The sequence below is a fragment of the Phytophthora cinnamomi genome, assembly GCF_018691715.1.
Source record: "Phytophthora cinnamomi strain GKB4 chromosome Unknown Contig14, whole genome shotgun sequence".
Lineage (NCBI taxonomy): Eukaryota > Oomycota > Peronosporomycetes > Peronosporales > Peronosporaceae > Phytophthora > Phytophthora cinnamomi.
This window is the reverse complement of record NW_027150947.1, coordinates 2,018,860-2,044,843: the sequence shown is the minus strand read 5'-3', so window position 1 is coordinate 2,044,843 and position 25,984 is coordinate 2,018,860. Positions and strand designations below refer to the sequence as shown.

At 56.7% G+C, this 25,984-nt stretch overlaps 12 protein-coding genes across 12 annotated transcripts; 7 read left to right on the top strand and 5 right to left on the bottom strand.

Annotated features, from left to right (window-relative positions):
• Positions 1-250: 250 nt before the first annotated feature.
• Positions 251-1,537, top strand: IUM83_01357 (Phosphatidate cytidylyltransferase; the record flags this gene model as incomplete). The annotated part of the gene is made up of 1 exon (XM_067925203.1): positions 251-1,537. One exon carries the CDS (start codon positions 251-253, stop codon positions 1,535-1,537), a length of 1,287 nt encoding a protein of 428 aa, XP_067797624.1.
• A 234-nt stretch (positions 1,538-1,771) lies between these two features.
• Positions 1,772-3,287, bottom strand: IUM83_01356 (RING finger protein; the record flags this gene model as incomplete). The annotated part of the gene is made up of 7 exons (XM_067925202.1): positions 1,772-1,956; positions 2,043-2,128; positions 2,237-2,348; positions 2,424-2,644; positions 2,719-2,868; positions 2,947-3,074; positions 3,141-3,287. 7 exons carry the CDS (start codon positions 3,285-3,287, stop codon positions 1,772-1,774), a joined length of 1,029 nt encoding a protein of 342 aa, XP_067797344.1.
• Positions 3,288-3,550: 263 nt separating this feature from the next.
• On the bottom strand, positions 3,551-3,865 carry IUM83_01355 (Glutaredoxin; the record flags this gene model as incomplete). Its single annotated transcript, XM_067925201.1, has 1 exon — positions 3,551-3,865. The coding sequence occupies one exon, from the start codon at positions 3,863-3,865 to the stop codon at positions 3,551-3,553; it is 315 nt and encodes a 104-aa protein (XP_067797608.1).
• A 299-nt stretch (positions 3,866-4,164) lies between these two features.
• Positions 4,165-4,782, bottom strand: IUM83_01354 (uncharacterized protein; the record flags this gene model as incomplete). Its single annotated transcript, XM_067925200.1, has 1 exon — positions 4,165-4,782. One exon carries the CDS (start codon positions 4,780-4,782, stop codon positions 4,165-4,167), a length of 618 nt encoding a protein of 205 aa, XP_067797609.1.
• Positions 4,783-5,693: 911 nt separating this feature from the next.
• Positions 5,694-6,215, bottom strand: IUM83_01353 (uncharacterized protein; the record flags this gene model as incomplete). The annotated part of the gene is made up of 1 exon (XM_067925199.1): positions 5,694-6,215. One exon carries the CDS (start codon positions 6,213-6,215, stop codon positions 5,694-5,696), a length of 522 nt encoding a protein of 173 aa, XP_067797614.1.
• An 829-nt stretch (positions 6,216-7,044) lies between these two features.
• Positions 7,045-8,673, top strand: IUM83_01352 (Alcohol dehydrogenase 3; the record flags this gene model as incomplete). Its single annotated transcript, XM_067925198.1, has 3 exons — positions 7,045-7,047; positions 7,328-7,373; positions 7,433-8,673. 3 exons carry the CDS (start codon positions 7,045-7,047, stop codon positions 8,671-8,673), a joined length of 1,290 nt encoding a protein of 429 aa, XP_067797615.1.
• Positions 8,674-8,868: 195 nt separating this feature from the next.
• Positions 8,869-9,759, bottom strand: IUM83_01351 (DEAD/DEAH box RNA helicase; the record flags this gene model as incomplete). The annotated part of the gene is made up of 5 exons (XM_067925197.1): positions 8,869-9,006; positions 9,073-9,137; positions 9,222-9,295; positions 9,388-9,507; positions 9,599-9,759. The coding sequence occupies 5 exons, from the start codon at positions 9,757-9,759 to the stop codon at positions 8,869-8,871; spliced, it is 558 nt and encodes a 185-aa protein (XP_067797612.1).
• Positions 9,760-11,250: 1,491 nt separating this feature from the next.
• IUM83_01350 (TKL protein kinase) lies at positions 11,251-13,533 on the top strand (the record flags this gene model as incomplete). The annotated part of the gene is made up of 3 exons (XM_067925196.1): positions 11,251-12,796; positions 12,865-13,251; positions 13,322-13,533. 3 exons carry the CDS (start codon positions 11,251-11,253, stop codon positions 13,531-13,533), a joined length of 2,145 nt encoding a protein of 714 aa, XP_067797613.1.
• Positions 13,534-14,871: 1,338 nt separating this feature from the next.
• IUM83_01349 (Carbohydrate-binding protein) lies at positions 14,872-15,432 on the top strand (the record flags this gene model as incomplete). The annotated part of the gene is made up of 1 exon (XM_067925195.1): positions 14,872-15,432. The coding sequence occupies one exon, from the start codon at positions 14,872-14,874 to the stop codon at positions 15,430-15,432; it is 561 nt and encodes a 186-aa protein (XP_067797716.1).
• Positions 15,433-15,964: 532 nt separating this feature from the next.
• On the top strand, positions 15,965-17,758 carry IUM83_01348 (Zinc finger, RING/FYVE/PHD-type; the record flags this gene model as incomplete). The annotated part of the gene is made up of 2 exons (XM_067925194.1): positions 15,965-16,485; positions 16,657-17,758. The coding sequence occupies 2 exons, from the start codon at positions 15,965-15,967 to the stop codon at positions 17,756-17,758; spliced, it is 1,623 nt and encodes a 540-aa protein (XP_067797297.1).
• A 401-nt stretch (positions 17,759-18,159) lies between these two features.
• Positions 18,160-20,244, top strand: IUM83_01347 (50S ribosomal protein L11; the record flags this gene model as incomplete). The annotated part of the gene is made up of 2 exons (XM_067925193.1): positions 18,160-18,999; positions 19,684-20,244. 2 exons carry the CDS (start codon positions 18,160-18,162, stop codon positions 20,242-20,244), a joined length of 1,401 nt encoding a protein of 466 aa, XP_067797663.1.
• A 244-nt stretch (positions 20,245-20,488) lies between these two features.
• On the top strand, positions 20,489-25,979 carry IUM83_01346 (WD40 repeat-containing protein; the record flags this gene model as incomplete). Its single annotated transcript, XM_067925192.1, has 4 exons — positions 20,489-21,044; positions 24,447-25,366; positions 25,478-25,519; positions 25,596-25,979. 4 exons carry the CDS (start codon positions 20,489-20,491, stop codon positions 25,977-25,979), a joined length of 1,902 nt encoding a protein of 633 aa, XP_067797512.1.
• Between the last annotated feature and the right edge of the window lie 5 nt (positions 25,980-25,984).

Below are 25,984 nucleotides of genomic sequence, written 5' to 3'. Positions count from 1 at the left end.
GCTTGAAAAATGGGTAGGTGTCGTGAAGACTTGGTTTTTGTATGGCGGCGTTTGCATAATTTTTAATCGAGGAGGGTGCAGAGCCCGTGCAAAGATTAAAATGACAACTGTGCCCTCTGCCCGGTCCACTGCCAGTCTTGCTGCCGCGCGCCGCGTTCATCATAGGCAGTTGCCAGGCTTCTCCCCTCCCTCTCGACGTGAGGGCGGCTAGCTCGATAGGAAGCGCGCCGCCCAGACCGAGCGGCGGCGCATGGAGCCGTCGGTCACCAGCTACAGCTCGCACTCGCTCCGCGCGCAGCCCCAAGAACCGCTGCAGTCCAAGACCATCTCGGCTAAGGGGACGTTCGTCGTGCTCCTCGCCACCCTCGCGGCGTCGACGCTGCTGCTCTCCTTCATTTTCTTCTCTATTCTCGTGGGCCACTCGCGCTGGTCCGTGTACCTGCTGCAGGTTTGCCAAGGTATCGCTCTTCTGGAGAAGAGCTGGTGGCACTTCCGCATCCGACAGCGCTTCCTGGCCCCGTTAGAGGCCGCAGTCGCGGTAGTATTTGGTGGAGGAGATTTGGAGCGACCGCGTACGGACCGGGCTCAATATGAACGCGAACTGCTCGAGAGAATGGAGCCCAAGAACTACGCGATAGCAAGATTCACAGACAGGTGGATGAAGGGCGTCCGCGGCGCTCAGGTCACCGTGGCCTTGGTCGCAGCGTCAGCAGCTGCCGCCGTGAGCACCGTCGTCGCCATATATGTAGAGAGTACCGTCGTCACGAGTGCCGCGGTGGGCACATTTGTCGCGGTAGCCTCTGCGTGCTTCGCTCCTACACCCAGCGACGGCGTAGCCATCTTCATCCACGAGGGCACACTCACCGTCACCGCCATGAGCACCATGATCGCGCACTATACGGGGTCGGAGACACAAATAGCGATTCTGGACTATCTGTTCGTGGCGCTGGGCGGATGGACCATGATCGTGATATCCCGCGTCGTAATGACCAAGAAGGTGCTCGAGTGCTTCCTCATGGTCACGCTGGACACGATCGCGATGGTCCATGTGACGGTCATTCTGGTGGAAGTGGTGGACTTCGTGGAGCACCCGCTGGCGAGCAACCTCCCGCGCGAGTTCGCTGCCTTTTTCGTCACGGTCGCGTCGGCCGAGCTGGGACACTTCCTCTTCGACGTGGTGACGACGCAGCAGCAGAGAGTCCGGTGCTTCCGGCGCTGGAGGGCGTCGAGAGCAGCAGACTTTATCACGTCGGTGCTGTTTGGCGCCGCCGGCATGCTGGCGTGGATGTTATGGATCGTCACTACGAGTATGAACACGTGGAACATCGTCACGCTTGTTGGCGCCGCGGCGCTGTCGCAGTTGGGGCGCTCGTTCATGACGTTGATCCACGAGACCGCCTTGGCTCCTCCGTGGAACCGCACCACGTTCACGGTCTGGAACAATGGCATCATGGAGCTGATGAATCCGTTCCTCGTCGGGTGGATCGTATTCCACCCGTACGCCAAGTCGATACTGGAGAGTGCAGGCGGCTATTGAGTTAGGAGATAGGGGGCCGGCTACGCTGCGCACGTGCAGCGAGTCGAGCAGAGGAGTATTTATTGGTGGCGGAGGATATGGGAAAGAAGGGTTAATAAAGTACATGTAGTAAGCGCCAAGGAGCGAACGATATAAATGTAATGGTCTCGAAGACACTTCAGCATCTTCTTCATCTCTCATTCTGTTGCGTATTTCCAGTACCGGTATTTGGTTTCTAGGGTGAGGCCGAGACCGCTACGACGACTCCGCGACCTTGGTCCACCCTCCACCCGCTTCGCCACCCTCGTCATTGTCCTGTGTCCCTATTGGTGCATCTGCATTATCGGTCGACGCGATAGACCTGCCATCTTTCCTGTTTGCTTCCTCATCACGCTGCGCTCGCTCCTTCGCCCGCAGCTGCTTCGCGGCGTTGAAGACACCTGCGTGCAACAAGTAGCCACACATACATACAGTCAGTTGAGTTGGCAACACAGCAGCATCACTTATGCGCTGCAGTACTATGCACCGTTGGTCTGCTTCTTGCAGTTAAAGCACCGCGACGTCTTCTTGAAGTGCTTCAATGCACACGCTTCGCAGAAGAAATGGCCACAACTGTATGGAGCGCACACAAGGTATAGTTAGTGCCATCAGCCAAGGCGAATACATTTTCGCCATTATACACATCTCCAAAACTAGATTGGTTCTCTTCAGTCCACCTACATCGTTTCCACGGCATTGCGGAATGGAGCACGGCAGATTGTGCACGCGAACTGCTCTTCCTTATCGTCTTTGGCTGCCTTTTTGCTTTCATCGTCGCTCTCTTCGTCGGGGTCTACCCACAGCAACAATGTCAATACAAATCAATATCAGCCAACAGGTGAGACGCCCAGCAAGACAATATACGTACCACGGCCCTCTTGAAGGCGTTTCTGCCGCTTTTTCTCCTTTTCCGCGTACTCCTTCTCGATCTGCCACCCACTTTTGTAGTCACTGCGGTCATGGAGAAACTTGCAGCTGTCACCATAACCGCAGAAACCTGTTTCCTTGTAGTCCTTGCAAATATCGGGTTGGTAGTCGAAGCGAGAGATCGCGCGTGCCCAGGTTTGCGCTCGGATAGGGCCCTGCGTGCTGAGCAGGCCGAAGAGACCCATGTCAGACCAACGTGACAGGCGTTATAATCGAAGTCTAGCTCTAGGACGTACCCTGTGTACTTATTCATGCCAATCTGTGACTCCTTCTTGGTGATGTAGCTCTTGTAGGCGGCCTGGCCACGGTACACCTTGCCACTGTCCGCGTCGGCGGAGCCGTCCTGATTCGCCTTGATGCTCCGCTCCATCACAGCGCGGGCGTCACTACAATCCAAGAGAACAAAATGTTAATGCACGAGTCCACAGCCACTGCCGCTCTCACCGCAGTCCTCCGTCGCTCACCGATCCTTCTCCGTGTCGATCTGGGTCTCGTAGGTGGCGTCGCCTGCATACTGCTGCGGGACGATCTCGCGCTCCGACTCAATCTGCCGCGTCTGAACCACGTTCTTGGCTCTCTTCGCTCCACCAGTCTGTCATGCAAACCGCATAGCTTATTAGCAATGAGAGGGAGAGTGCGGACGCAGAGGCCTATTTACCGAGAAGGTGTTGATTGCACGGCGGTCGGAGGCCGCTGGCACGACGGGCACGTCGTCTTCACCATTGGAGCCGCTAGACCGATGCTCATCTTCGTCCTCGGCGACGCGGCGGCGCTTGTTCTTCTTGGGCTTGGCACTGCGGAACATGGTCTCCAGAGCTGATAGAGAAGTGTGATCCGTCAATAAGACCGATCGGTTTAGACAGGATTTGGGTGCGCACACGTAAGCAGCGACGTGAATGACGTCACTCATTGATGAATGCACGGAAGTCCACTGGCCGTGCAGCAATGAAAGGAACAAGACGGAGAAGGATAAAGACTTCGTCGTTTATTAGGTTGCAACGACTAAGGCTATGAATCTGAGCCGAGGCGCGCCTCGATCTCATTATGGGTCATCTACATTCTGGCGGTTCACAGGGCACCGTTCTGCTCGAGCAGCGGCTCGAGGTTGCCAGCCTTGTGCAGCTTCTGCACGTCAGAGTTGCCGCCGATGGACTTGCCGCCCACGAACACGTTGGGCACGGTGCTCTGGCCCGTGATCTGCTCGAGCGCGTCCTGCTGCTCGCTGCCGCTGGCGATCTGGTCCAGTTCCACGACCTCGTACTTGGCGCCCAGCTGCGTGAGCAGCGTCTTGGTCTTGGCACAGTACGGGCAGTAGCTCTTGCTGTACACCACAACGGGCGACGCGGCGATCTGGGCCTCCACGGTCTCCTTGGCGCTCACCATCTTGCTGTGCTTGTTGTTTTCGGTCTTGTTGGCTTGGAAGCGAATTTGAAACTGAGCTTGAGGGGGCGATGGCTCCGTTTGACCATCGACCAATCAGAACGCCGCAAAATGGTGACACTTCAGTGGACCGAACGGATTGCATCAGCACCCCTGACATGTGAACCAGGTCGGACTTGGGCCTCGTCGCCTAGGACCGAGGACGTTCTGGAATGGTCGAGACTCGAGGTGGAGCAGTGCAAGTCGGCGGTCTATTGAGTGTTGGCGCTCAATTGCGAATGCTTTCTGCTTAGAACCGACTACTACTCGTGCGGGTGGGTCAGGTTGAAGTTGGCTGTGGACGGCGCCATGCCGAAGCCGTCGGGCACGCTCCGCTCCGGGAAGTGGTGGCGCAGCAGCACCTTCGATAGCGCGTTGTGGTGGATGCAGTGGTGCACGGCGAAGGCCAGCTCGCGGCTGAAGGTGGACTCGAAGTCGAACTCGCGCCCGTCCGCCGACAGCATGAAGGCGGCGTGCACGGGGCGCGCGAGGTCGCTCGGCGGCACGGAGCGCAGCGTATTCTCCAGCTGCTCGATCTGCGCGATGGCGGCGTGGCGGTCCTTCTCCACGGGCGTGTGGCGGTCGCGGATGTCGTAGCGCACCATGTTGTCGACGCTGCCGCGCTGCTGGGCGGCCAGGAGGTCCAGCGGCTTGCGCAAGTGGTCCAGCGAGTGGCGCGTGTGCTGCCCCACGGAGCCCTCCACCAGCGGGCTGTGAAACGTGTACACGTCGTCGTCCAGGCTGCGGAGGAAGGCTTTGTGCTGCCCCAGGATGGCCAGCACGCACACGGGTGCGCCCGAACTACCCGCGGCCATGGAGCTCATGTGAGCCGCCTGCCCTTGGTGCGCTCGCAGCGCGGCGGCGAAGCGGAAGCGCAGCATTGCTCCAGCCTTGAAATGGAGAGCTGAAAAAGCTTAGGCAGATACAGTAGAAGGTCGCGTCTATGTGTCAATCCCAAAAATAACTATAATGAAGTCAAGTGGTTTTTAAAATGGACCAAATTATGGGAAAGTTGAAGCAAATCGAAAGTCTATAGTGAAAATCAACGAGCGGATTGTTGCATTCAAAGAGGGACGCGGCTGGTCTTTCACCTTGCTGTAGCTCGAGCTAGGTAATTTGATAAGGACACCACGCCAAGTTCAGGAGAAGGCCCAGTGCTCACTCTACGTGTTATCAGTGTTAACTCAGTGAAATTGATAATTTCGCAATGTAGTTCTCAATACTAGCCCGAACTCAAGCGCTTCAACAATACATCGCGGTGCTTTAACTGCAAGAAGCAGACCAACGGTGCGTAGTACCGCAGCGCATAAGTGATGCTGCTGTGTTGCCAATTCCACTGACTGTATGTATATGTGGCTACTTGTTGCACGCAGGCGTCTTCAACGCCGCGAAGAAGCTGCGAGCGAAGGAGCGAGCGCAGCGTGATGAGGAAGCAAACGGGGAGGATGGCAGGTCTATCGCGTCGACCGATAATGCAGATGCACCAATAGGGACACAGGACAATGACGAGGGTGGCGAAGCAGGTGGAGGGTGGACCAAGGTCGCGGAGTCGTCGTAGCGGTCTCGGCCTCACCCTAGAAACCAAATACCGGTACTGGAAATACGCAACAGAATGAGAGATGAAGAAGATGCTGAAGTGTCTTTGAGACCATTACATTTATATCGTTCGCTCCTTGGCGCTTACTACATGTACTTTATTAACCCTTCTTTCCCATATCCTCCGCCACCAATAAATACTCCTCTGCTCGACTCGCTGCACGTGCGCAGCGTTGCCGGCCCCCTATCTCCTAACTCAATAGCCGCCTGCACTCTCCAGTATCGACTTGGCGTACGGGTGGAATACGATCCACCCGACGAGGAACGGATTCATCAGCTCCATGATGCCATTGTTCCAGACCGTGAACGTGGTGCGGTTCCACGGAGGAGCCAAGGCGGTCTCGTGGATCAGCGTCATGAACGAGCGCCCCACCTGCGACAGCGCCGCCGCGCCAACAAGCGTGACGATGTTCCACGTGTTCATACTCGTAGTGACGATCCATAACATCCACGCCAGCATGCCGGCGGCGCCAAACAGCACCGACGTGATAAAGTCTGCTGCTCTCGACGCCCTCCAGCGCCGGAAGCACCGGACTCTCTGCTGCTGCGTCGTCACCACGTCGAAGAGGAAGTGTCCCAGCTCGGCCGACGCGACCGTGACGAAAAAGGCAGCGAACTCGCGCGGGAGGTTGCTCGCCAGCGGGTGCTCCACGAAGTCCACCACTTCCACCAGAATGACCGTCACATGGACCATTGCGATCGTGTCCAGCGTGACCATGAGGAAGCCTTATTGCGCACATGGAAAAAGTGAGCGTACAATACATATACGAGCACGCACTCATTTTTACAGGTGACTCAGAGTTCTAGTTCGGCTCCATGACTAAAGCGAGATTGTCCCCTATAACCGCGTTTGGCTGGTATCCCAAACACGTGATCTCGGATTCGGAGTGCGAAGGGTGAACAGGGTCGAGCTTCTCGGCGCGACTTGCTGCACACACACAGCTACATACATGTACATGCAAGGTGACGGCCGTCACCTTGCCATACATGACGATCTTCATATGCTTACATGTACTAGTAGAACACAAACGCTGAGTGAGCATCGCTCACTCACCTATGGGGCTAGGGCCTGCACTGTACGAGGAGCCCTAGCCCCATAGGAGAATGGGTTCGGTTTGCTCGCCATAAAATTATTACTGGGCGACAAAGCCGCGCGCGCGGCTAGAAAGATTGTGTGGCATGACTTGCGAAGCATCCCCTCGCGTACTATTATTGCCACCGATTTTAGTCCGATGGCTGTGGGGTCGCCGCAGTCGCCACCGCGCTCTCGGTCGTTGCGCCGAGTGATCTGCGTGCGCGTGACAAAGCGCAACGCGTGGCTTGCTAACACGTGTTGCTGACGAGCATTACTTTACTTCCTCGCCACCTGGGCGGGTATCGCTTCGACAGTAATTTTTGAGGCAGCCCAGTAAAGCGCCAGTCCGCAAATCAACAGAAAACAGCCGGCCGTTGGGGTTCGGAGGACTATTTTTAGTCCCGCTATCGCATGCGGCATGGGACAGCGCCCCCGTATGGCTAACCATAGGGATCTCGGCCTTGCACCACAGATGGTGCGCATGCTCAGGTATTCATACATATTGTTGGCGCTGACGCCTCCGCCGCAAACGGAGGTTTACGTACATGTGTGGGGATTCGCGTCGTATGTATTCGACCTCGGGACCAAAACACGCGGACCAAAAATTAGTCTCGGCAACAGATCCCCGTGGCAACTCATACAAATCCCAAGTAAGCTGCGCCCCTCTCGCTCCACTGGCTCTTTTTTTTTCTTAACGGTACGGACGAATCAATTTCAGCCGAGGTTTATTTATCTGGAAGGGTCCTACATACTAGAAGCAAGTCAACAATACGTTTGCACAAATTCCCGAGGTTTTTCGCGGTTGTTTTTCCGCGAGCGAGTGTTCGCTGTCTTCACCACACTCGTAAACCGCCCAGCAGAAACAGGAAGCGCCCCAGCCTCACCCCCCGACCTCCTCTCAACCATGAGCATGCGTGGACGACCCAGCAGCGGCAGTGGCGCCGCCAACCCGCGCCTGTCCAACTCGCTGCACCGCTGCGCCATCGCACTGTGCTCGAACCAAGCCGTGGCCGAGGGCGTGTGCTCCATGCACCTGTCACGCAACGGCCGCGTGAGCGGCGGCGGCCAAGGCGCCGTCATGGACAGCCGCGTCATGGGCTCGCGCGGCATGCCGCCGGCCTCGGGCGGCATGGACGACGCCATGGCCGACGACCGCTACTACCGTGCCAGCGCCCACGCCGCCATGCAGCCGCGCGGCGCGCCCGCTACCAAGAAGCACAAGTCGTCGCCCGCCGAACCCGTGAACCGCTACGTAATGGACAACTCCGCCTCCAGCGGCGGCCTGACGCGCGAGAGCCTGAACGAGATGGTCAACCAGATGCAGTACTCCAAGAACACGGGCATGTCCGCCTACGAGAACGACCCGTACGTGGCGGCGCAGGCCTCGGCCAGCACCAACGGCTCGAACCGCTCCGAGTCGGACGGCTCCGTGGACGAGACCAACCTGCGCCGGGAGCGCAACCGCATCGCCGCGCGCAAGAGTCGCCAGCGCAAGCTGGACCGCATCTCGAACCTCGAGGACGAGAAGATGCGCCTCGAGCAGCACCGCGACATGCTGGTGCAGGAGATCCGCAGTCTGGAGAAGAAGGACTCGGGCGTGGCCTCCAATGTGGTGCTTACCATCACGGACAAGGAGTACCAGCAGCTGCAGAACAAGCGTCTGCAGATCATTAAGCACGTGGAGGAGGCCTACAACTCGGGCGACATCCTGTCCACCGTCAAGTTCTTCCGCGACGACTCGATCGTCAGCGGCCCGCAGAATTCGTCCGTGCACCTGCGCGGCAAGGACGCCCTCGTGCTCGACTACCTCTGCACGACCTACCTGTTCGGTGACGTGCGGCTGCACCACGCCAAGGTGGACTGCGGCGGCCCACGCAGCCAGCACTTCCGCGTGCACTGGGCGCTGTCTGGCACGATCAAGAGCGCCGGCGTCAGCATGAACAAGGAATTCCTGGAGCTCATCGAGAGCGTGAAGGGTCGCCGCGTGACCATTGAGGGAGTCAGCAACTTTTCCTTCAGCGGAGACAAGATCGTGTACGTGCATCGTACGGCCGACCAGGCCAAGTTCTTGTCGGCGCTCGTCAATCTGAGCAAGCGGTAAGACGCAGAGGGGTAGTCAGAGCACTTGGAGAGGACGGCCGCAAGCCACAACCGCCAAACGGACAGGAAGATGAATGCAAACTAGCCTATATATGTGTACTTGGTTGTTCGTGTTCGTGGCCCATCTCAGCGGGCGGGTCGTTTACATGTATAACTATCGATGGACGTGTCGAGCATGTATTTAGCTGGTACTGGTCTACAGCTCCTCTTTCGCAGTCCTCGGGGTGGTTTCCGCATCATTAGTGGCACCCTGGGCCTCGCACTTGATGACTTCGCGCTTGGGGAGATCGTAGAGCCCACGCAAGTAGTCGAACACCTCGGAGCAGTTGGTCTCCTGGAGCGAGCAAAAGTCCACGCGGTCAGACACCGGAGTTCCACAAGTTTGCTGAACACGACAAACCTGGTAGAGCTGGCAGGATCCGAGCGCGAAGGGCTCCACGTGGCGGATAAACTCGCGCGTACGGGCTATTGCGCCAACATAAAGAAGATACAAGCACCATCAGGACACGTGATACTGTACCCAATCGGGGCTGTGAAATTGGGACGTACAGACGCCGGGGAACTCCTGGAAGAAGCGGTCGTTGAGAAGTCCCATGCGGTGGAAGTACACGAGCTTCCGGTACCTGAGCACGCGGCCGAGTCAGTGTATGAACAACGAAGACGCAGGCAAACGTGCTGCCTCGAACCGGTCTACTATCCACAGTACTGTACGAACCAGTGCAGCAGGCGCTGCCAGTCGTAGTCGAACTGGCGGTCCCAGAGGACCTCGTCGTGCGCGCGGCACACGATTTGCTCGGGCGTGACGTCCGCTGTCAGTGAGAACTCTTCCACCGCTCTGTTCGATGCGAAGCGTAGAACAGGACAGACAGAAGCACACAGGACGTGAGTCGTAGCTCGCGGCGGCGGCTGCTGCTGATAGAACGCACCGGAGTGAATCCATCATCTGCGGCGTGGCGTATTCCGCGTAGAGCGTGTTGAAGAGCGAGGCCTCGGTCGTCATCTCGGTGAGCAGCACCATCTTGTAGTAGTACACGAGCGTGGCCAGCAGCATCGCGGCTGAGATCAGCAGCGACAGGTTCGAGCCCATGGTCGCGTCGGCGGTGCGCTTGGCTCACTCGTTCGTCGATACAAAAACCAAGTCAAAATTTGGCGGCGTGTGGTCCACACCGCCCGAGTTTTGCTGGTCGAAACCACCTCAGCATGACTGGGTTGCCTGCCCAGTGGCGGTGGCACTGTGCTGTCGCGGCACTCACGCTGCGACACCGGGTGCGCGCTCAGCTGAATGACAATGCGGCACGGTCTGGGTTCAGTTTCCAATGCACGCTCGAACGACAGCGGTGAGGCGGGCTTGCGCGTTTGCCTGCGACGGGCGCTAGGGTGCTGCTGGGTTCAGCAGCTTGCGGACTCCAGGCGGACGTTGTCGCGGCCACGACTCGCTGCAGCAGCGTTACGTTCGCGGCGTCGTCCGGCAGTACAGCATGCACCACAGCATGCGGCAGCACGTTTCACACGCGTCACGCGGCGTGCGTTTAACACGCGTGTCGAGTGCTGCGGTGGCAAATATCACGTAGCACGGTAGGCATCAGCTGCGCACAAACGCAGCAGTGGAGGCGCAACGCTAACGCTGCATGAACATGTCCTGCACAGCTGAAGCGGGGCCGCTGCAATTTGGCGACACGCGCGTGATCCGCTGAGTCATCAGGTTGGTGTGCGGCACTCTGCTTTCCGGTCCTTTGGCGGCTCCCGGCCAGTCGTTCCGTACCGTAGACGAATCTTCGCAGTCACCTAGCCCGGCCGTTTCCTCCTGTCACATGAATCGGGGCCTCGTCGTCATTGCGAATCGCAGTTTGCGAGTCGCTGGGCGCCGCTGGCCGAGTCGGCCGACTCTCTCGAATCTGCGAGCGGGCTGGCGACGGAAATGTGTATCTAGCGCTATCCTTCCTTCCGCTGCATCAGGAGTCGCCTCTGCATCCGACACAGATTCCGCGTCGCAGGAGCACTGCTTGATTGCTCGTGCGCTCTAGCGCAGCGCAGCGCTGGGTCGCGGCCGACTCGAAGCAGTGCCGGCTGGTTGCAGGCGGCGCCGCAGCAGGCTGTGCACGCATGACAACGCGTGTGACCAAGCTTACTCCACTGTGGCCTCGGCCGAGCAAGCTGGCGCTCCCAGCCGCGCCGAAATGCTGTGCTGCACGCGCCGCCCGGTTGCAGTTGGGAGTAGGTTCAACATGGAGAAACTATTTTAAGTAAGTAGATCGGGCGACGTGTGCAATTCCGTAGATTAGCGTCTTAGCCAACTTGACAGAAAGCTTGCGTAGAGTAATTGCCCATTATCAGAGACCAACTACAGATACCAACGCAAATATGCAGTCCACAAACAACGGCGTGAAAACGGAGGCGTGATACAGTTTGTTTTTTCTGGCTTTGCTGGTCTCCAATCTACTTATATAAATGAGCTCCTTGTTCAACGTGCCATTTTGGTAATTTGCCACCAGGAAACCGCTCTATGTGCTGCCCTACTCCGCGCAAGACCGCGGCAACCACCCGCGCGGCAGTCAGAGAAACCACAGCCGCCGTCTTCATGCACGCCGGTGGAGCCGCCGCCCAGCCCCAGCCCAACGTGCAGCCGTCGACCTCCTCGGCCCCCACTTCCGATCTCGCCGCCGCCGCGCCCGCCTCCCTCGGCCGCAAGAACAGCGCCGACGACCTGGCCGCCGAAGTCTCGGCGTCGCCTCCCGTGCACACGCCGTCGGACGCGCGCCTGCTGTACCGCGAGTGGCGCACCGGCTCGCACGTGGGCGCCGACCTCGCGCGCCTCGAGAGCCCCGACCCCAACGGCAGCAGCAGCCCGGGCGCCGCCATGAGCAGCGAGGACGTGCTGAGCCGCTCGCCCTTCGGCGTCTACGGCCGCTCGCCGTCGTCCCTGCCGCGCATCGCCGAGCGCCTCGAGAACGTGCCGCTGCACGCCAACGTGCCGCCCGCCGCGCCCGTCGTCCCGCAGGACGTGGACGCCCGCGCGCGCCTGCTGTCGCAGAAGATCGCCGCCTTGGACGCGGCCCAGCCGCCGGCGCCCTTCACCAAGGCGCAGTCCGGCTCCTACGGCTCCGCCGAGCCCAGCGAGCCCGCCACGGGCATGAAGAAGGCGCAGAGCTACCAGGCGCTGGCCGAGCTGGAGAAGAAGGGCTACTTCCCCGTCGCGCCCAAGCCGTCGGCGCTCGGCGTGCAGCGCGGGCTTAAGGACTCGGTGGTCAACGACATGTGCCGCGCAGTCGTCAAGCACATGGTGGGCGACGTGTACGTGTCCGCGTCCGGCTCCTACGGCCAGCGCAAGGTGCTCAACCACCTGTACGAGCCCGTGTTCGCCTCCGTGCAGGCCCACTTCCGCCGCCTGCCGGCCCGGTACGCGCTGTCCGTGAACCCGGACGACGTGCCGCTGCACATGCGCCTGCTGTCCAAGAACCAGCGCGACCCGACGGCCATCGCCGTCAACGCCCAGCTCAAGAAGGACGACAACGGAGACATCGTGCCCAATGTGTGCGAGGTGGTGGTCGTGTCGCTGGACCGCGAGAACATCCTGGACGCCATCACGCGCGCGCTGACCATGATGAAGGGCAACATTCTGGACGCCGACGTGATGACCACGGCGGACGGCACGCTGCTGGACCGGTTCGTCGTCAAGGGGTCGTTTATGAGCGACGAGCGGCAGGAGGAGCTGCGCTCGCTCATCGAGCAGAATTTGCGTAGACTCAGCATGGATGAGGACACGCGTCCGAGCGCCAGCAGCTCGCAGGACTCGGGTGGCAACGAAAATGTGAGTCTGGCCGAGAAGCTGGGCGTGCTGCAGATGGTGGACAAGAACGAGATCAAGGCGGAGTGGAAGCTGGACTTGAACGAGGTGCGTCTCGAGAAGGCTGTCGGCCAAGGCCGCTCAGGACACACGTACAGCGCGTGGTGGCGAGGAACGCACGTCGCCGCCAAGGTTGTCGACTCGTCCACCAACACGCAGGCAGTTGGAGAGGAGCTGCTCAACGAGTTTCACCGCGAGGTGGCAGTCGTCAGCAAGCTGCGCCACCCCAACATCGTCTTGTTCCTTGGGGCAGCCATTAACCCGCCTCGCTACTGCTTGGGTAAGTTTTCTGGATTGCTGTAGTGTGCTTTCGGTAGGGCCATTCTAACCTTCTTCTGTTTTGTGTAGTGTTTGAATTTATGGAGAATGGCACCTTGACCGATCTCATCCGCGCTCGTCGCGGTCCGATCGACTTCTTCCGTCTGGCTGCTGAAATGGCGATGGGGATGAACTATCTTCACCTGTGTTCCATTATGCACCGTGACCTGAAGTCCGGCAACGTGCTTATCGACTCGCACGGCACAGCCAAGATCTCCGACTTTGGACTGAGTTGTGTGCTAGAGATCGGATGTTCGTCTGACTTGACTGCAGAAACAGGAACGTACAGGTGGATGGCCCCAGAAGTGATCCGCCACGAGCCGTATTCGAACAAGGCAGATGTCTACAGCTTCGGCGTCGTGTTGTGGGAGCTGCTAGCAAGAGATCAGCCGTTCCGCGGACTGACCCCGATTCAAGGTGAGCCCAAACGCTTCGTATTTTACTGTTGGGGCACTGAATCTTAACGTTTGCGACTATGTTTGAACAGCCGCCTTCGCTGTCGCCCGTCAGCAAATGCGTCCGGCGCTACCACGCCAGACTCCACTCAAGATCGGCGAACTCATTGAGCACTGCTGGCATCACGACCCAGCGCGCCGACCCGACTTCGGGGCCATCCTAGAGGCTCTGCCGTTGGTGAAGAAGTCGTTGAAAAAGCGCGATTTCAAGAATATGGGCATCCTGTATGTCGCCCCAGCCTAGGATAGATCTCCGCAGCGCATTCTGTAGACGGAGAAAGCACCGCCCTGGCGGCTCTCCTCGTAGTTTTCTTATCACACTAATGGTAAACTAGAAAGTATTAGCACTCGACTACTGAATATCGAGATGTCAGACTATTTGTACGAACGTCGTCCGTTTCGAACTGTTGCGTACGCGGCATGCTGCTTAATTTCACAAACTGCTCGAAGGAGCAATGGGCCTTTGCGGTTGCTGCGTGAGGTGCTGTGCGTGTGCCATTCTGACGCCAATAGTCTGCTTGCTCGTTATTATCCCCGCGGCGTATCTCTCCTACGACTACTACCTCAAACCGTGGGCTAAGGATCATTATGATGAAGCTGTGGCCGCCGCGCAAACGGTGGCTTCTCGCGTTGCTAGTGCTGCCGGGGACGTCGACACTTCTGGGATCTCCTGTGGCGATTGTTTAGGCGTGAACCTGGAATATCCCATGTCGGGGCTGAACACGAACTACTCGTCCTTTCAGATCTCTGTCATGAACGACGCTGGGAAGCTCTTGGCCGCAATTACGTCTTCAGGTGTGGCGATAGCGGGGATTGCGGCGCTTGGTTCAACAATGGTAGGTGTACTGGCGTCTGCCAGTGCCATCCCGTCGGCAAATGGGGGTCTTTTTGAACTCTTGCACATGATCTCCCAGGGCCAGTTCATCACACTTCTCGGATCGCTCAACTTGGAGGGGGTACCTGTGTTCTTCGTCGAGTTCTGCGCAAAGTTCGGTTGGACAAACCTACAGATTTTCCCTTCCAGCACTCTTGTGGAGTCCAAAAGCTCCGGGACGACGGGGCAACGCCTACTGTCCAGCGGTGGAACTGACTCGAGTTTGTGCTGTGTGAGTCGCTATGCCAGCACGCTAGGAGTCAATCCAGACTATCTCTTTTACTACACACTGCTGGTCTTGTTGGTGGTGAGCGGGCTGCTGGTAGCTCTCTATTTTGCGGCTCGGTTGGCACTTCGTGTGTTCAAGAAAGAGAGAACCCCATTGTCACAAATGCTCGATGACCGCAGCGTTTGGGTGATCATTCAGTTGCTGCTGCTGCTCCAGTACTCGTTGGCCATGACGTCTTGCTTTCAGATTTCGTACTCAGTTCTGAACAAGCGGTCCACTGGAGGTTTGATTTTGGCACTCGTCATCCTCGCCACCTCCTGCTTTGGACTGGCAGCGTTTGGCGTGTTCGTCCTCACGCGCTACGTCGCCGAGCTGGCAGACCACGGAACGGTTGAGCACGAGAAGAAGCCATTCAACCACCGCTACGGCTCCTTTATCAAGACTTCACCACGGAGAACCGCTACTTTTTCGTGGCGAAGATGGCACTGGATGTTGCCTCCGGAGCGGTAGTCGGCGCAGGAAACGACCCCATGGTGCAGCTCAGTCTTCTCGTGGCTTTCAACGCCGTGTTCATCGTCGCCACGGTCGTTCGGCGCCCGTACTTGCTTCACGTGTTTTACGTAATCGGGCTGCTAACTGCGTACTTGCGCATCGTAATGCTTTTGCTCTCGCTCGTGCTGGCCTCGTCCAACTTGGTCCCGCAGCGGGTGCGCGATTTAATCGCCCAGATCATCATCTGCCTGAACGCGCTCGTGTTGCTCTGTCTGTTCGCGCGCGTTGGCTATGTGGCTGTGATGGCACTGTCGAAATGGCTCCAGAGCAGGAAGGAGGCGAGCATCACCAGCGACAGCGTTGACTCGGAAGACCTGCTCGCCATTGAAAGTGGTGTCGCCGCTCGAGAGCAGCGCCGTGTCTCTCTACATCGCCAGCCGCAATCCCCACCGGCAGACGGCACGCCGCCGAGCGCGCAGGCTTACCATCAAACAACCGACATTTTTGCGGTGAGGAACTGGGACGGCGCAGGACACCAGATCGTATAAGTTGCGACCCGGGAACACAGTGGATAGGACGAAGTAGCCATGCTTCAGTCATCAAGTACGTGCACACATCTATTATACCTGCTGAGTACGATTGAGCCGTGCATGTATCCTACCTGTTACAAGACGAAGTGCAGTGCACAGCCCACGTGGCTGTGAGCTTACGGTACTCCACGTCAGTAATTGAAGCCGCCGAAAGCATGCTGTAACGTTATTTAATAACTCTAAGGTCTCCGCTGCAAAGACCCTCTTTGTTGTTTCAAAGGCGGCAGAATTCAGGAATTCAAAGCACGTCGTCCGCGCATATGGCTGCAACGTGTGCATGTAGAGTGTTACAACGTGAAACATGGCCGCTTTCTGAAAGGCATCATGGGATTTGAGTGTTACGGCTCGCGAGTCGCGAAAACTGGCTGTCACTTCATTCAGCGTCGATGTCATGGCTGTCAATGCGGTCAAGTGTACAGTCGTCGTGGTCAAGGGATGCATGTAGCCGGGCACCCTGTGGACTGGAGCGGCTCACTATCGATCAAGCGCCATGGCGAGCAGGTTCCCGACGTCCGTATCGCCGTTTCCGCCGCTGGCCATGGCGGAAAGCGAGCGCGACAGACTCGAGTACCTCGCTCACCGCCTTGTGCAGAAGGCGATCGAAGAGCATGACGCACACCGCCAGGCTGGGGGCAATGTGGATGCCCGCAGCTGGAAGCTCGTCCGCAAATGCGACCACCTCGCCATGTATAAACGGACCGAGCCTAGCGGTCTATACGAACCCACGCAGGCGCGCCAACCCGCAACACCTATTCGGTCCCGAGCCGAGAGCGTGAGCGTCATCGAGAACTCAATCACACAAGGTCGCCCCCGACAGAAAATGCCGGTACTGCTGCAGGTCGGCTCAATTCAGGGAACGCTCAACGAAGTCATGTACGGGGCCATCGCCGTGGACGGCCCAACGATGATGCTCAAGACAGCCTATACGGAAGACACTCTCCTCGACGCCGAAACCCTGTGCCAGTTGCGGGGACCATCCGCTGCCCACCCGTTTCGGTTCTTGGGCGTAAAGTGGGTCGTTAAGGGCACCCCCCACTCTGCGCTTGCACCCATCGTTCGGCCACGAGACCTCGTTTTCCTCGAGGCTATGGGAATCCTAACTCGCGAGGGCACCAACATGCGCGTGGGGTATCACCTTATGCACTCAGTTAGCGTACCTGGTTACGGTCCTCTTGACGACAGGAAAGTCATACGCGGGCAAATTTCGTCCTGCATTTTGTACATCGAGACATCCGAGTCTCCGGGCGGCGTGGATGTTTTCATGAAGGCTCGATTCGACCCTAACGGCAATGTCTCCGAGACCGTAGCAACCCAGTCGGTAGCTCTTACACTCATGTACGGCGCGAAAGTCAGCGTGTGTGCACAGAACAAGAAGCTGTCGTGGCTGATCCGCTCAAGTCCAGATACTTCAGTCCGGCAGCGACCGGCAAGATCGATGAGTATGGCTCGACAACGTAGCTGCCCGATTTGTTCCAAGAGCTTCAACATGTTCAGTGGCACCGCCGAATGCGAAATGTGCTCCACAGTCATTTGCCATGCCTGCTCCGCAAAGAAAAAGCTGGGATTCGCAAAGTCCGGCAGCAAAAGAGTGATTCTGCACCCTGTCACTTTTTGTACAAGCTGCCTCACGCACGCTCGCCGCTTGGATGACTTTGACGCAGCTCGGCAAGAGGTGTTGTCGGGCTTTGGTGTTGATGAAACACCTTCCGCGACGAACAAGTCAAGACCAGACCTGACTCCCAACGTACACAACTGCCGACGGCGCGACCTCCGGAAGATGAAGACAGCGCCCCCAACACCTTCAATAACCAAGGCCGACTCACCAGAGATTGCGAGGCCCCACAGCGAACGCGTCATGGCGAAACAAATCGGCACACCACCCACGCGTCAGCGCGTGAATACTTGGGGTACCGGCGACGCGGTGACTTCTGCACATCGCTGGGCCGAGCTCGAGCGCCAAGTGGCGGCATCCGGAGTGGGGCTTGAGTCGGCCGACGAGATGGAGGAGTTTGCCGAAATCAAGATCCATGAGAGCTCACTCGTGAAAGTAGCAGACCCCCGCGACCTGCGCAGTGTCAGCTTTCAGGTTCCCCACGTGGCTTCTCCCGAGCGCGAGACCGCACCAGAGGACTTCATGGCGCGAATCATTGCCATGCGCAACGCAGCCGAGGACGCATACCTGACGACGCGGAAGACGGCCCAGGCGCAATTCGAAGAGCTCACGAAGAACCACAACCGAACCGTCCGTTCCAACCGCAACCAAGCGACCCACACGGTCCGGTAGCGCACGCTGAAAGGCGTGCGGCACGTGCAAGTCAAACATTGCGGCGATTGTCCAGTCGTAGCGACCAGCTACCAGGCCGTGGCCTCATTATTGAGCGCCGACTACGACGGGGTCACCATTAGTCTACCGATTTTGTAGAAGAAGGGGGCTGCTAATTGAAACGATCGAAAGCCAGACACCTGTAACGCCGAACATCCTGAGAATGAACTAGACGGGATCAGCTAAGACGGACTGATAAGCGTCTGAACGTGCCGACCGGCCCCATTACGACAGACGCAGCGTGCGTTGGAGCGTTGTACAAGCACCGATGTGCTCGACTGGGTTCGGCGGTTGCCGTGCTCAAAAACGAATTCACCCTTTGCTCCGCTAGGGTACTTACCAGCCTCGACTCGACTCGCACCATGAGCTGGCTACAGACGCACGAGGTCGCCGTCCCGTTCTACGAGGTCCGCGCGGGGAAGCAAGTTTTCGCCATCCAGCTGCACGAGCGCGCCCTTCGCCAGGAAGAGCTGGCGCGCAACTGGTCCAGCATCACGAGCACCAGCTCCCAGTTTTTGCTTGAAAACGACGACGATGATGAAAACCACAGCATGGCCGGCAACACGTCGGGGGTTCGCGTGACCGCCAAGCGCTCGTACTCGCAGTTTCGCAAGCTTTGGAGAGACCTGATCCGTGCTACTAAAACACCTGCGACGGCAATGTTGCTACGTTCCAACAGCGCTGAGACGACTCACTCGGGACACGCGTCGAATCGATCGCTGGCAAATACTTTCCACTCCGTACCGAGCTCTGGTGGCGAGTCCTCGTCTTGCCGCTGCCGCAACTGGAACTGCACGTTCCGTAGCTTCCACCACTTCCTTAGGAGCTATCCGTTCCCGTCGAAATTCCTGATCAAGCGCAACACGCCAGCCGTATTGGAGAACCGGCGCCGGGGGTTGGAGCTCTTCATCACCACTGTGCGAGGCCTCTTTGACACCTTTCCTCGGCCATTCCTTCAAAGTATCGACTCGTTGGCGAACTGCCAAGTGCTGATGACCCTGAACATATTTTTCGGCTTCGAGGAAAAGTACCAACTAGCATCACGCACAACGCTGCGGCTGCCCACAGTCCCCAAGCCCACCAGTACCAGCCGATCCAGCAGCTCAGGAAGTGTAGCAAGCGACAGCACGACTTCTTTCTCGAGCAGTAGTCGAAGTGTGACTAGCAGCAGCAGCACATGGAATATTGACAAGGAACGCAGGGTGAGATCTCCCTCTGCAGAAGAGAGATCTTTGTATGGAAGTGGAGTCGAGTACTATCTGCGAAAAAACGACTCGAACTTGAGCAACCACCAAAACGACGACTCCGTTTTCGAGCTTCATGAACTACAAGATCTCCCTGCTTTTTTGGGGAATCCAAATGACAGAAAGGGATACCACACGGTTAAAAAGCAGACTTCGGCCAAATACATGACACCCCCGACTCCTGCTAGCTCATCGTCCAAGAACTCGACGAAACTGCAATTGACTGGCCGCAGATCTCGATACTATCGTGGAATTGACATCCGACGCCATACTGCTTTCCTAGCTCGCAATCCTACCATGACAACTCGTAGCAGGTCAAGCACCTCTCATACCAAGGCACCGCAGACGTTGTTGCCAGGGCTTCCCAAGCTGCACTTACCCAGCAACGATGTATCTTCGATGCGTTCGTTCCTTGAGGAATTTAGGGACCACCTATTGCTGGACTCGCGGGCTCTCGGAAGCTCTACTGGACCACTTGAAGGATGGAATGAAGATCGTCAATGGGAGCTGGCGCTGTACGTGGCTAGCCAAATTGGCCATGCATACGCAGTCGAATCCATTTTGTACCGCGGAACCAACCCAAATGCGGTGATGGAGGATGGTTTGACAAGCCTTCATGCAGCATGTCGCTGTGGACATCAGAGTATTGTTGCGCTGTTGCTCACTCACGGAGCTGACACGAATGTCACGGACTCCAGCGGTGTCTCGCCCCTGCTTTCTGCCGTACAACGAGGAGATCTTGAAGTTGTGGAAATGCTCGTCGAGTATGGCGCGAACGTGAACCTGTGCAACACCGATAATGTGTCTGCTGTGCACGTGGCCGTTGCATGCCAGGCCCTACCTGTTCTCCAACTCTTACTTGAGTTCGACGCGTTCGTGAACACCAAGAATACGTACAACGGCAAGACTCCGCTGCACCTCGCTGCTCAATCGGGTAGTCTGCCCATGTGTAAATTGCTCCTGAGTCACGGAGGTAGCATTCATCACAAAACGACTCGAGGACTGGATGTTGTGGCACTTGCCAGGTCGCACGGCCACGACAGTGTTGCGAGATTGTGTCTCAACTTTGGTAACGACCAGAAAATGGCCCAGCGTGAATCGTCTAAGATGAGCCAAACTGCTGCCGGGGCATCGACTTCGGAGAACTTACACGACGAAGTGCGGATCGTCTCGGAAGATGGGTACGCCTACGCTGTTTTGTAAGCCCTGGCATGGCAATACTGATAACCAAAGATACGACAGGTACAACTTGTCACGCAATAGTTTACACTAGAGTCGTTGTAGATTTTTGCTGCACCAACGAAAGAAATGTACATTCAGATACCTGCCTCTGTAGTTACCTCGCCTCAATCGAATCCGTTTCCGAATGCTATAAAAATCGATAACCACAATTTATCGTGAACGCCAGTCGTTAGAAGCTCCACGTTTCCTCTGCACGTTGTAAGCGATGGATCGGAGAAGAAGCGCAGCAATCAATGGGGCTAGCGCAACAGCACCCATCAACAACAGCGAGTGCTGGGACTCCGTGTCATATTTGGAGAGTGCCTTCCACCATGGCTTCATGCGGCTGCGACTCAAAACAGGCGACTTCGTGTACCATGAAGACCCCCGACTGACGCGTGAGCTCGACGAATTCTGCGACGTCGACTCGATGCATACACCTAAAGGCCCCGTGATTCTGCTGGGGGAGAGTGGAATGGGGAAGAGTGCTTTCCTGGCGAACTGGGTTGTGCGTCGAAAGAAAATGTTCCAGAACTGGCAGTCCTCGTATCCCGAGTTCATCTTCGCACATGTGGTGGGGTGTTCACGGCAATCCTGCTCTGTATCGAACCTGCTCGAGCGCATTCTGCGAGAGATCAAGGAGTACTTCGAGCTCACCAAAGAGATCCCGGATGTGGAAGAGCGTCTAAGTTGGCAATTTCCCCGATTCTTGGAGTCTGCCTCCAAGAAAGGTCGTGTTATCATTGTGGTCGATGGGTTACACCGACTGCATACAAACAACGGTGAGAGCATCTTGAAGTGGGTCCCGCTATCCTTTCCGCCCAACGTTCGCATTATCTTTTCAGGGACTCTCAATTACCCCACTGCTAAGTTATCCCACGTTTTAGTTAACTACAATGGGCCAGGTTCACCTGCTCACACAGTGCCGCGTGGTGATGAAGGGGAGCACAATGAGTGCGGGGTTGGAGGCGATTACTACGAAAAGACCAGTCTCAGTGCTCAAATGATCGAAAGGATTAAAGTTGAGGCCGGTCGTCGCAATTGGAAGCTCATCCATGTTCTCCCACTGGTCGAAGAGGATCGACGACGCATCGTTCAACAGTTCATTACTAAAAATTCGGACAGCGACCAGGACGATGACGGATCTCCAAGAAAAACGGGGCTTCAGCTCTTTGAAATTCAACAGAATGCCATCGTTGGTGTGGCAATGAGTGCGAGCCCGCACTTTTTGAAAAATTTTCTCGTAGGCATGCTCTGGGCAGTGAAGGAGGGGTTTAACATTCACACGGTCTTCGAAAGCTGGCTTGCCGCTGAAACTGTAGGCCAGTTGCTGGAGTCGATACTTCGCAGCATGGAAGCTGGCTACACACCTGACCAACTCTCGACAGACGACGCTATGCAATTCTTGTTAGAGTACGATGGTGACGGTGCCAGTCGTAGTCCTGCGGGAGATCCAGCATCCATCGCGAGCTCACCTTCCATTCGAAAAACGTCCGGGGCGGACTCCCAGCTTGCCCAGATTTCTGGTCGCCGATATTCACTGCACCACAACGACAGTCGGACAAGAATTGAGATAGCACGTGCTGCTGCAGAGGCTGCAGTTCGTGAGAGCAATGACTCTCTGCGCCCTCTTGCTTTTCGCCCACGTGAAGATGATGGCCGCGCCTCGCCTTCGGGGACAAACGAGATGAAACGAATGAAAAGTGTGCACGAGACCAAAGAACTGTTCGTGAATATGGCACGCGCCGACGGGTCTCGAGTACAGTCAACGGTGGATAGTGGTCCAGCTTCGCAATCTCATGAATCGTTTTCGTCTACCAAGAACTCTTCTGCAGTCAGCTCGATGCTGGAAGCTGCGCACCACAAGTTGAAACGATTTCCTACAGAGCCCAGAGGGAGAAAGCAAGGAGCTCTCAACAAACTTGGTAATAGGCCAGACTATCTGACGGGCGGACGCACTGTGGCGCCACTTGGGGAACTACTTGGGCGAGCACTGTGCCTTCTCTATGTCAGTCGTCACGGATTACTGTTGAATGAACTGCGTTTCATTCTCAATGCCATAGTAACCGAGTCACGAGGTATTCATCGCCATCGAGATAACCGAGATGATGAAGGTACAGCATTTGATCACCCAGCCGGAAAATCAAGCATGGGGCAGCAGCTTCTCACAGCTTTTTCAGAGGACGAGTGGCAAGCTCTCTTACGCGCGCTACGCACGCTGAGTGTGCTTTTCGTCCAAGAGGTAGTGGTGTTACCATTGTGCAAAGACATACTGCGCGACGTCATTTGGTGGCGATACATCGGCAGCGAGCGCGCTGAGCAGCAATATCACCAGTGGCTCATTCGTTTCTTTCGCATTCACCCTACTACTTTCCGCCGTGTCGAAGAACTACCATGGCATCTCAAGCGCTGTTACCAGTGGGATGCTTTGCGTCAAGTACTTGTGAACCTGCCCATGTTTCAACTATTGTACACAGCCAACTACAAAGCGGAGCTTTATGGGTACTGGAAGGTCCTTACCGATGGTCCATTGCTCAATTATGGCGCTGCAAAGCGTTCGTCTGACCCACCAGTCTATGTTATGCCGTTCGATATTGTAAAAGAGTACGGAAAGAGCATCACAGACTGGTATCACAGTGCACGCCCCAGCACGAAGAATTTTACAGCGATTGTGCAACTTATCACTCGCTTCATGTATGAATTCTGTGTGTCGTATCAGCGCCCGTTGCCCCAGTTCGTACATGCACCTTTCGATCTGAAGAGGCTTTATTTGGATGGGTTCCTGTTTGTTGAAAATTTACCACACGCTCAGACGGTCGGCAACTCAGCTGTAGGCACCGCCTCTGTAGCTGCGCTGTCTTCAGTATCAACAACTGGTTCTTCAACTTTGGGTGGTATCTCCAGCATGGAAAGTACACTATCAACTGCGTCATCTGCACTGCTGACAGCGCTAGATAATTTTCCGCCGACAGCGAATGCATCAACCATCACCACATTAAGCTCTACTATCAAAGACAAGGAAGCCTTTAGAAATTGCTTCTTCTTCTACCAGAGGTGGGTCTGGATCCAGTTTCCGTGGCTTGCACTCGGCCGGGAGATTGTCGTGCGAGACCAAGTTGTGCAGAATCCCATTCTCGAGAAGGCAACGGTGATAAGTGTCGGTAACAAAAACAGCGCTCCGGGGTCGGTCCCAACAATACCGCATGCGCCGTCGTCAAACTCGTTGCTTCCATTAGGTTCATCTCGCGGGCGCCCAGGAGACGGAAGTGACGAAGAAGTTAGACGACACAATGCTGGAGACGCGAAGACCGCAATGACTGCTACTTTATCGCAGGCTCGATCTGGGCTATTCGACGCACGATTTTGGGACGTGAAGAAGAGTATGTTTGACCCCACCACTCGTCGTCCTCGAGGCGCAATGACTACTTCGCAGCTCGCTGCAGTGAAGAATGCGAGTGTACTGATGACATCGGTGTCGACTTCGCTCGTGAATCAGACAGTGGACATGATATCTCCAGAACATCTCTTTCGCAAGAAGACTGCATACACAACAGTGAAAGGTGTGCTGACATCATCCTTACGCCGCCTCCCCACTGCAGCTTTGAAGTCATCATCATCATTGCCATCATTGCAAGAGCAGCGAACATTTGTCCAAAATTCGACGTTTCCGGTTGGCAACCGCAGGGAGTCTACAAAAAAAACAGACTTGTCCTCCAACGACCCGATGTCTGCAGACAGGTCTACGGCACAATCACCCACCAATGCAGCCTTGATGAAACCGGGACTTCCCTCAAAGGAACTAAAACTGGACAGTATTGCCAGCACTGAGGACTTAGTAACAGTCGCGACATCCTTCGGACTACCCGCCCACTTCCAGGACTACCCTCAGTCTGATTGGGACTTAAAACAGTCGTATAACCATCGAGTAGTGCTGAAACTCCAAAATCTTTACGATACCGTGAAAACTGAAGTGGCTCAAAAGCAAAAGTACCTCCAAGACGTGAAGCGAAAGATTCGAGAGACTACACGACGATATGAACTGACGATGCGTGAGTGCGACATGGCAAAACATGCCGCAGCGGAAATGAGCTCTCGCCTGGCAAAACTTGAGCAGGTGACGAAAAACATCGACCACCAGGAAAAAACTCATCGTAAGCTCATTCGTGGATGTGAGTTGTTTCCAGCTTGCGCACCAGCGCACTTTGAAGCCAACAAAAAGGAGCTGCGTCTGCTGCAGATGAAACTTAAAGATCTCCAGGCCGAAAAAAAGGTTCTTCTCATGAAAAAGGCTCACTTGCAAAACGAAGAACTTCCTGTTGTACGCAAGGCGGTTGAAAAGAGCAAACACTTGCTGTCTGCCGTAGTTGAAAAACTCGAACGCTCCCGCGAGAAGGTGGCCCATGATCAGGCATCGTCTGAGAAGTTGTACCAACGCCGACTGGAGATGATTGAAAGCGTTCGGACGGCGAGTGGAAAAGAGTCCAACTCGACTATCGAAGAAGAGGCTCGTAAACAAGCCCGGCAAACGTTTAGCGCAACAACTCGTTCATTAGCTGCCAAAGTTGCACTTCAGCAGTGCGAGTCCATGTGCGAGAAAATCCAAAAGGCGACTGGTTTCTCCAAGATGGAGCTCATTCTTCAAAAGTTCACGCGGCGCGAGGAGCTGAACGCAAGTTTTGAGGAGCAAGCCAAGCTCTATGAAGCTCGACTAAAACAGATTAAACTCAACCAAGCCGAGCTCGAGGAGCAGCTCCACTCACTGGAAACGTCACAGGCGACAGCTTCAACAGAAGATCCGCGGTTGTTGGAGCAGAAACTTCGGGCAGCCGAAGTGGAGCTTGCACGCGCCGAGTACACGCAGGCGAGCCTCCTGACCAGCTCAAAGGAGGTAATTGCAGGCGCCGCGCGAATCGTGAAGCTTATGGGGATCACCAACTGCTCGGATCCATATCAAAACGCTATCCCCGCTGCTCGTCTCTGGCCACCGCCCGTAGGCTACGAAGGAGAAAACAGCCTCACCTCCGAGTTTGAAACCCTCGAACCACCGGCAATTGCGGCGATGCTGCAGCTTTGCCAAGACCGGGCGACATTGATGATAGACGCGGTAGGTTTACTCACACTGTCTGGTGTCTTCTGCCTTCCCCATCCTGCTTAATCTCGCTCACTCTTGTGTCACTTGGGCTAACACTTCTGGTCGTCGTATCTGTCCTCACAGATCGAGGGCGCGAGAAGCGACCCGGACATTAATTTCTCCCTGGTACGACAGGTGTCTCCTCTTCTTCAGGCTCGTGCTGGTACTCGGGAATTTGACCGTCCTGGGCTCTTGTGCGCAGATTGCAGACTCGCCGTCTCGGACCCGACGGCGGGCGACGCGCGGAGGGGACGAGAAGGCGGCGACGCGCTCGAGTCGCTACCGCCGGACGCAGCAGCTCAGCAGCGTGGTGGAGAAGGTCAAGGACAAGGACAAGGACCGCGTGGGCTTCGACCGCGGCGCCGTGCCGCCTCTGGCTGTTGCCATCAGCGCCGTGCTGGCCACGCAGTCGTTGTTGCAGTTGCCCACCAACAGCGCGCAGGGGCCGGAGGAGGGCGAGGAGGAACCGGAGGTGATGACGCGCGAGGTCATCAAGGCCTCCAGCAGGAGCAAGCTGGCGCAGCGGAAGCGCGGCGGCGGCAACGGCGGCGCAGCTGTCGACGCCGACCACGACGGCCACACGTAGAGCGA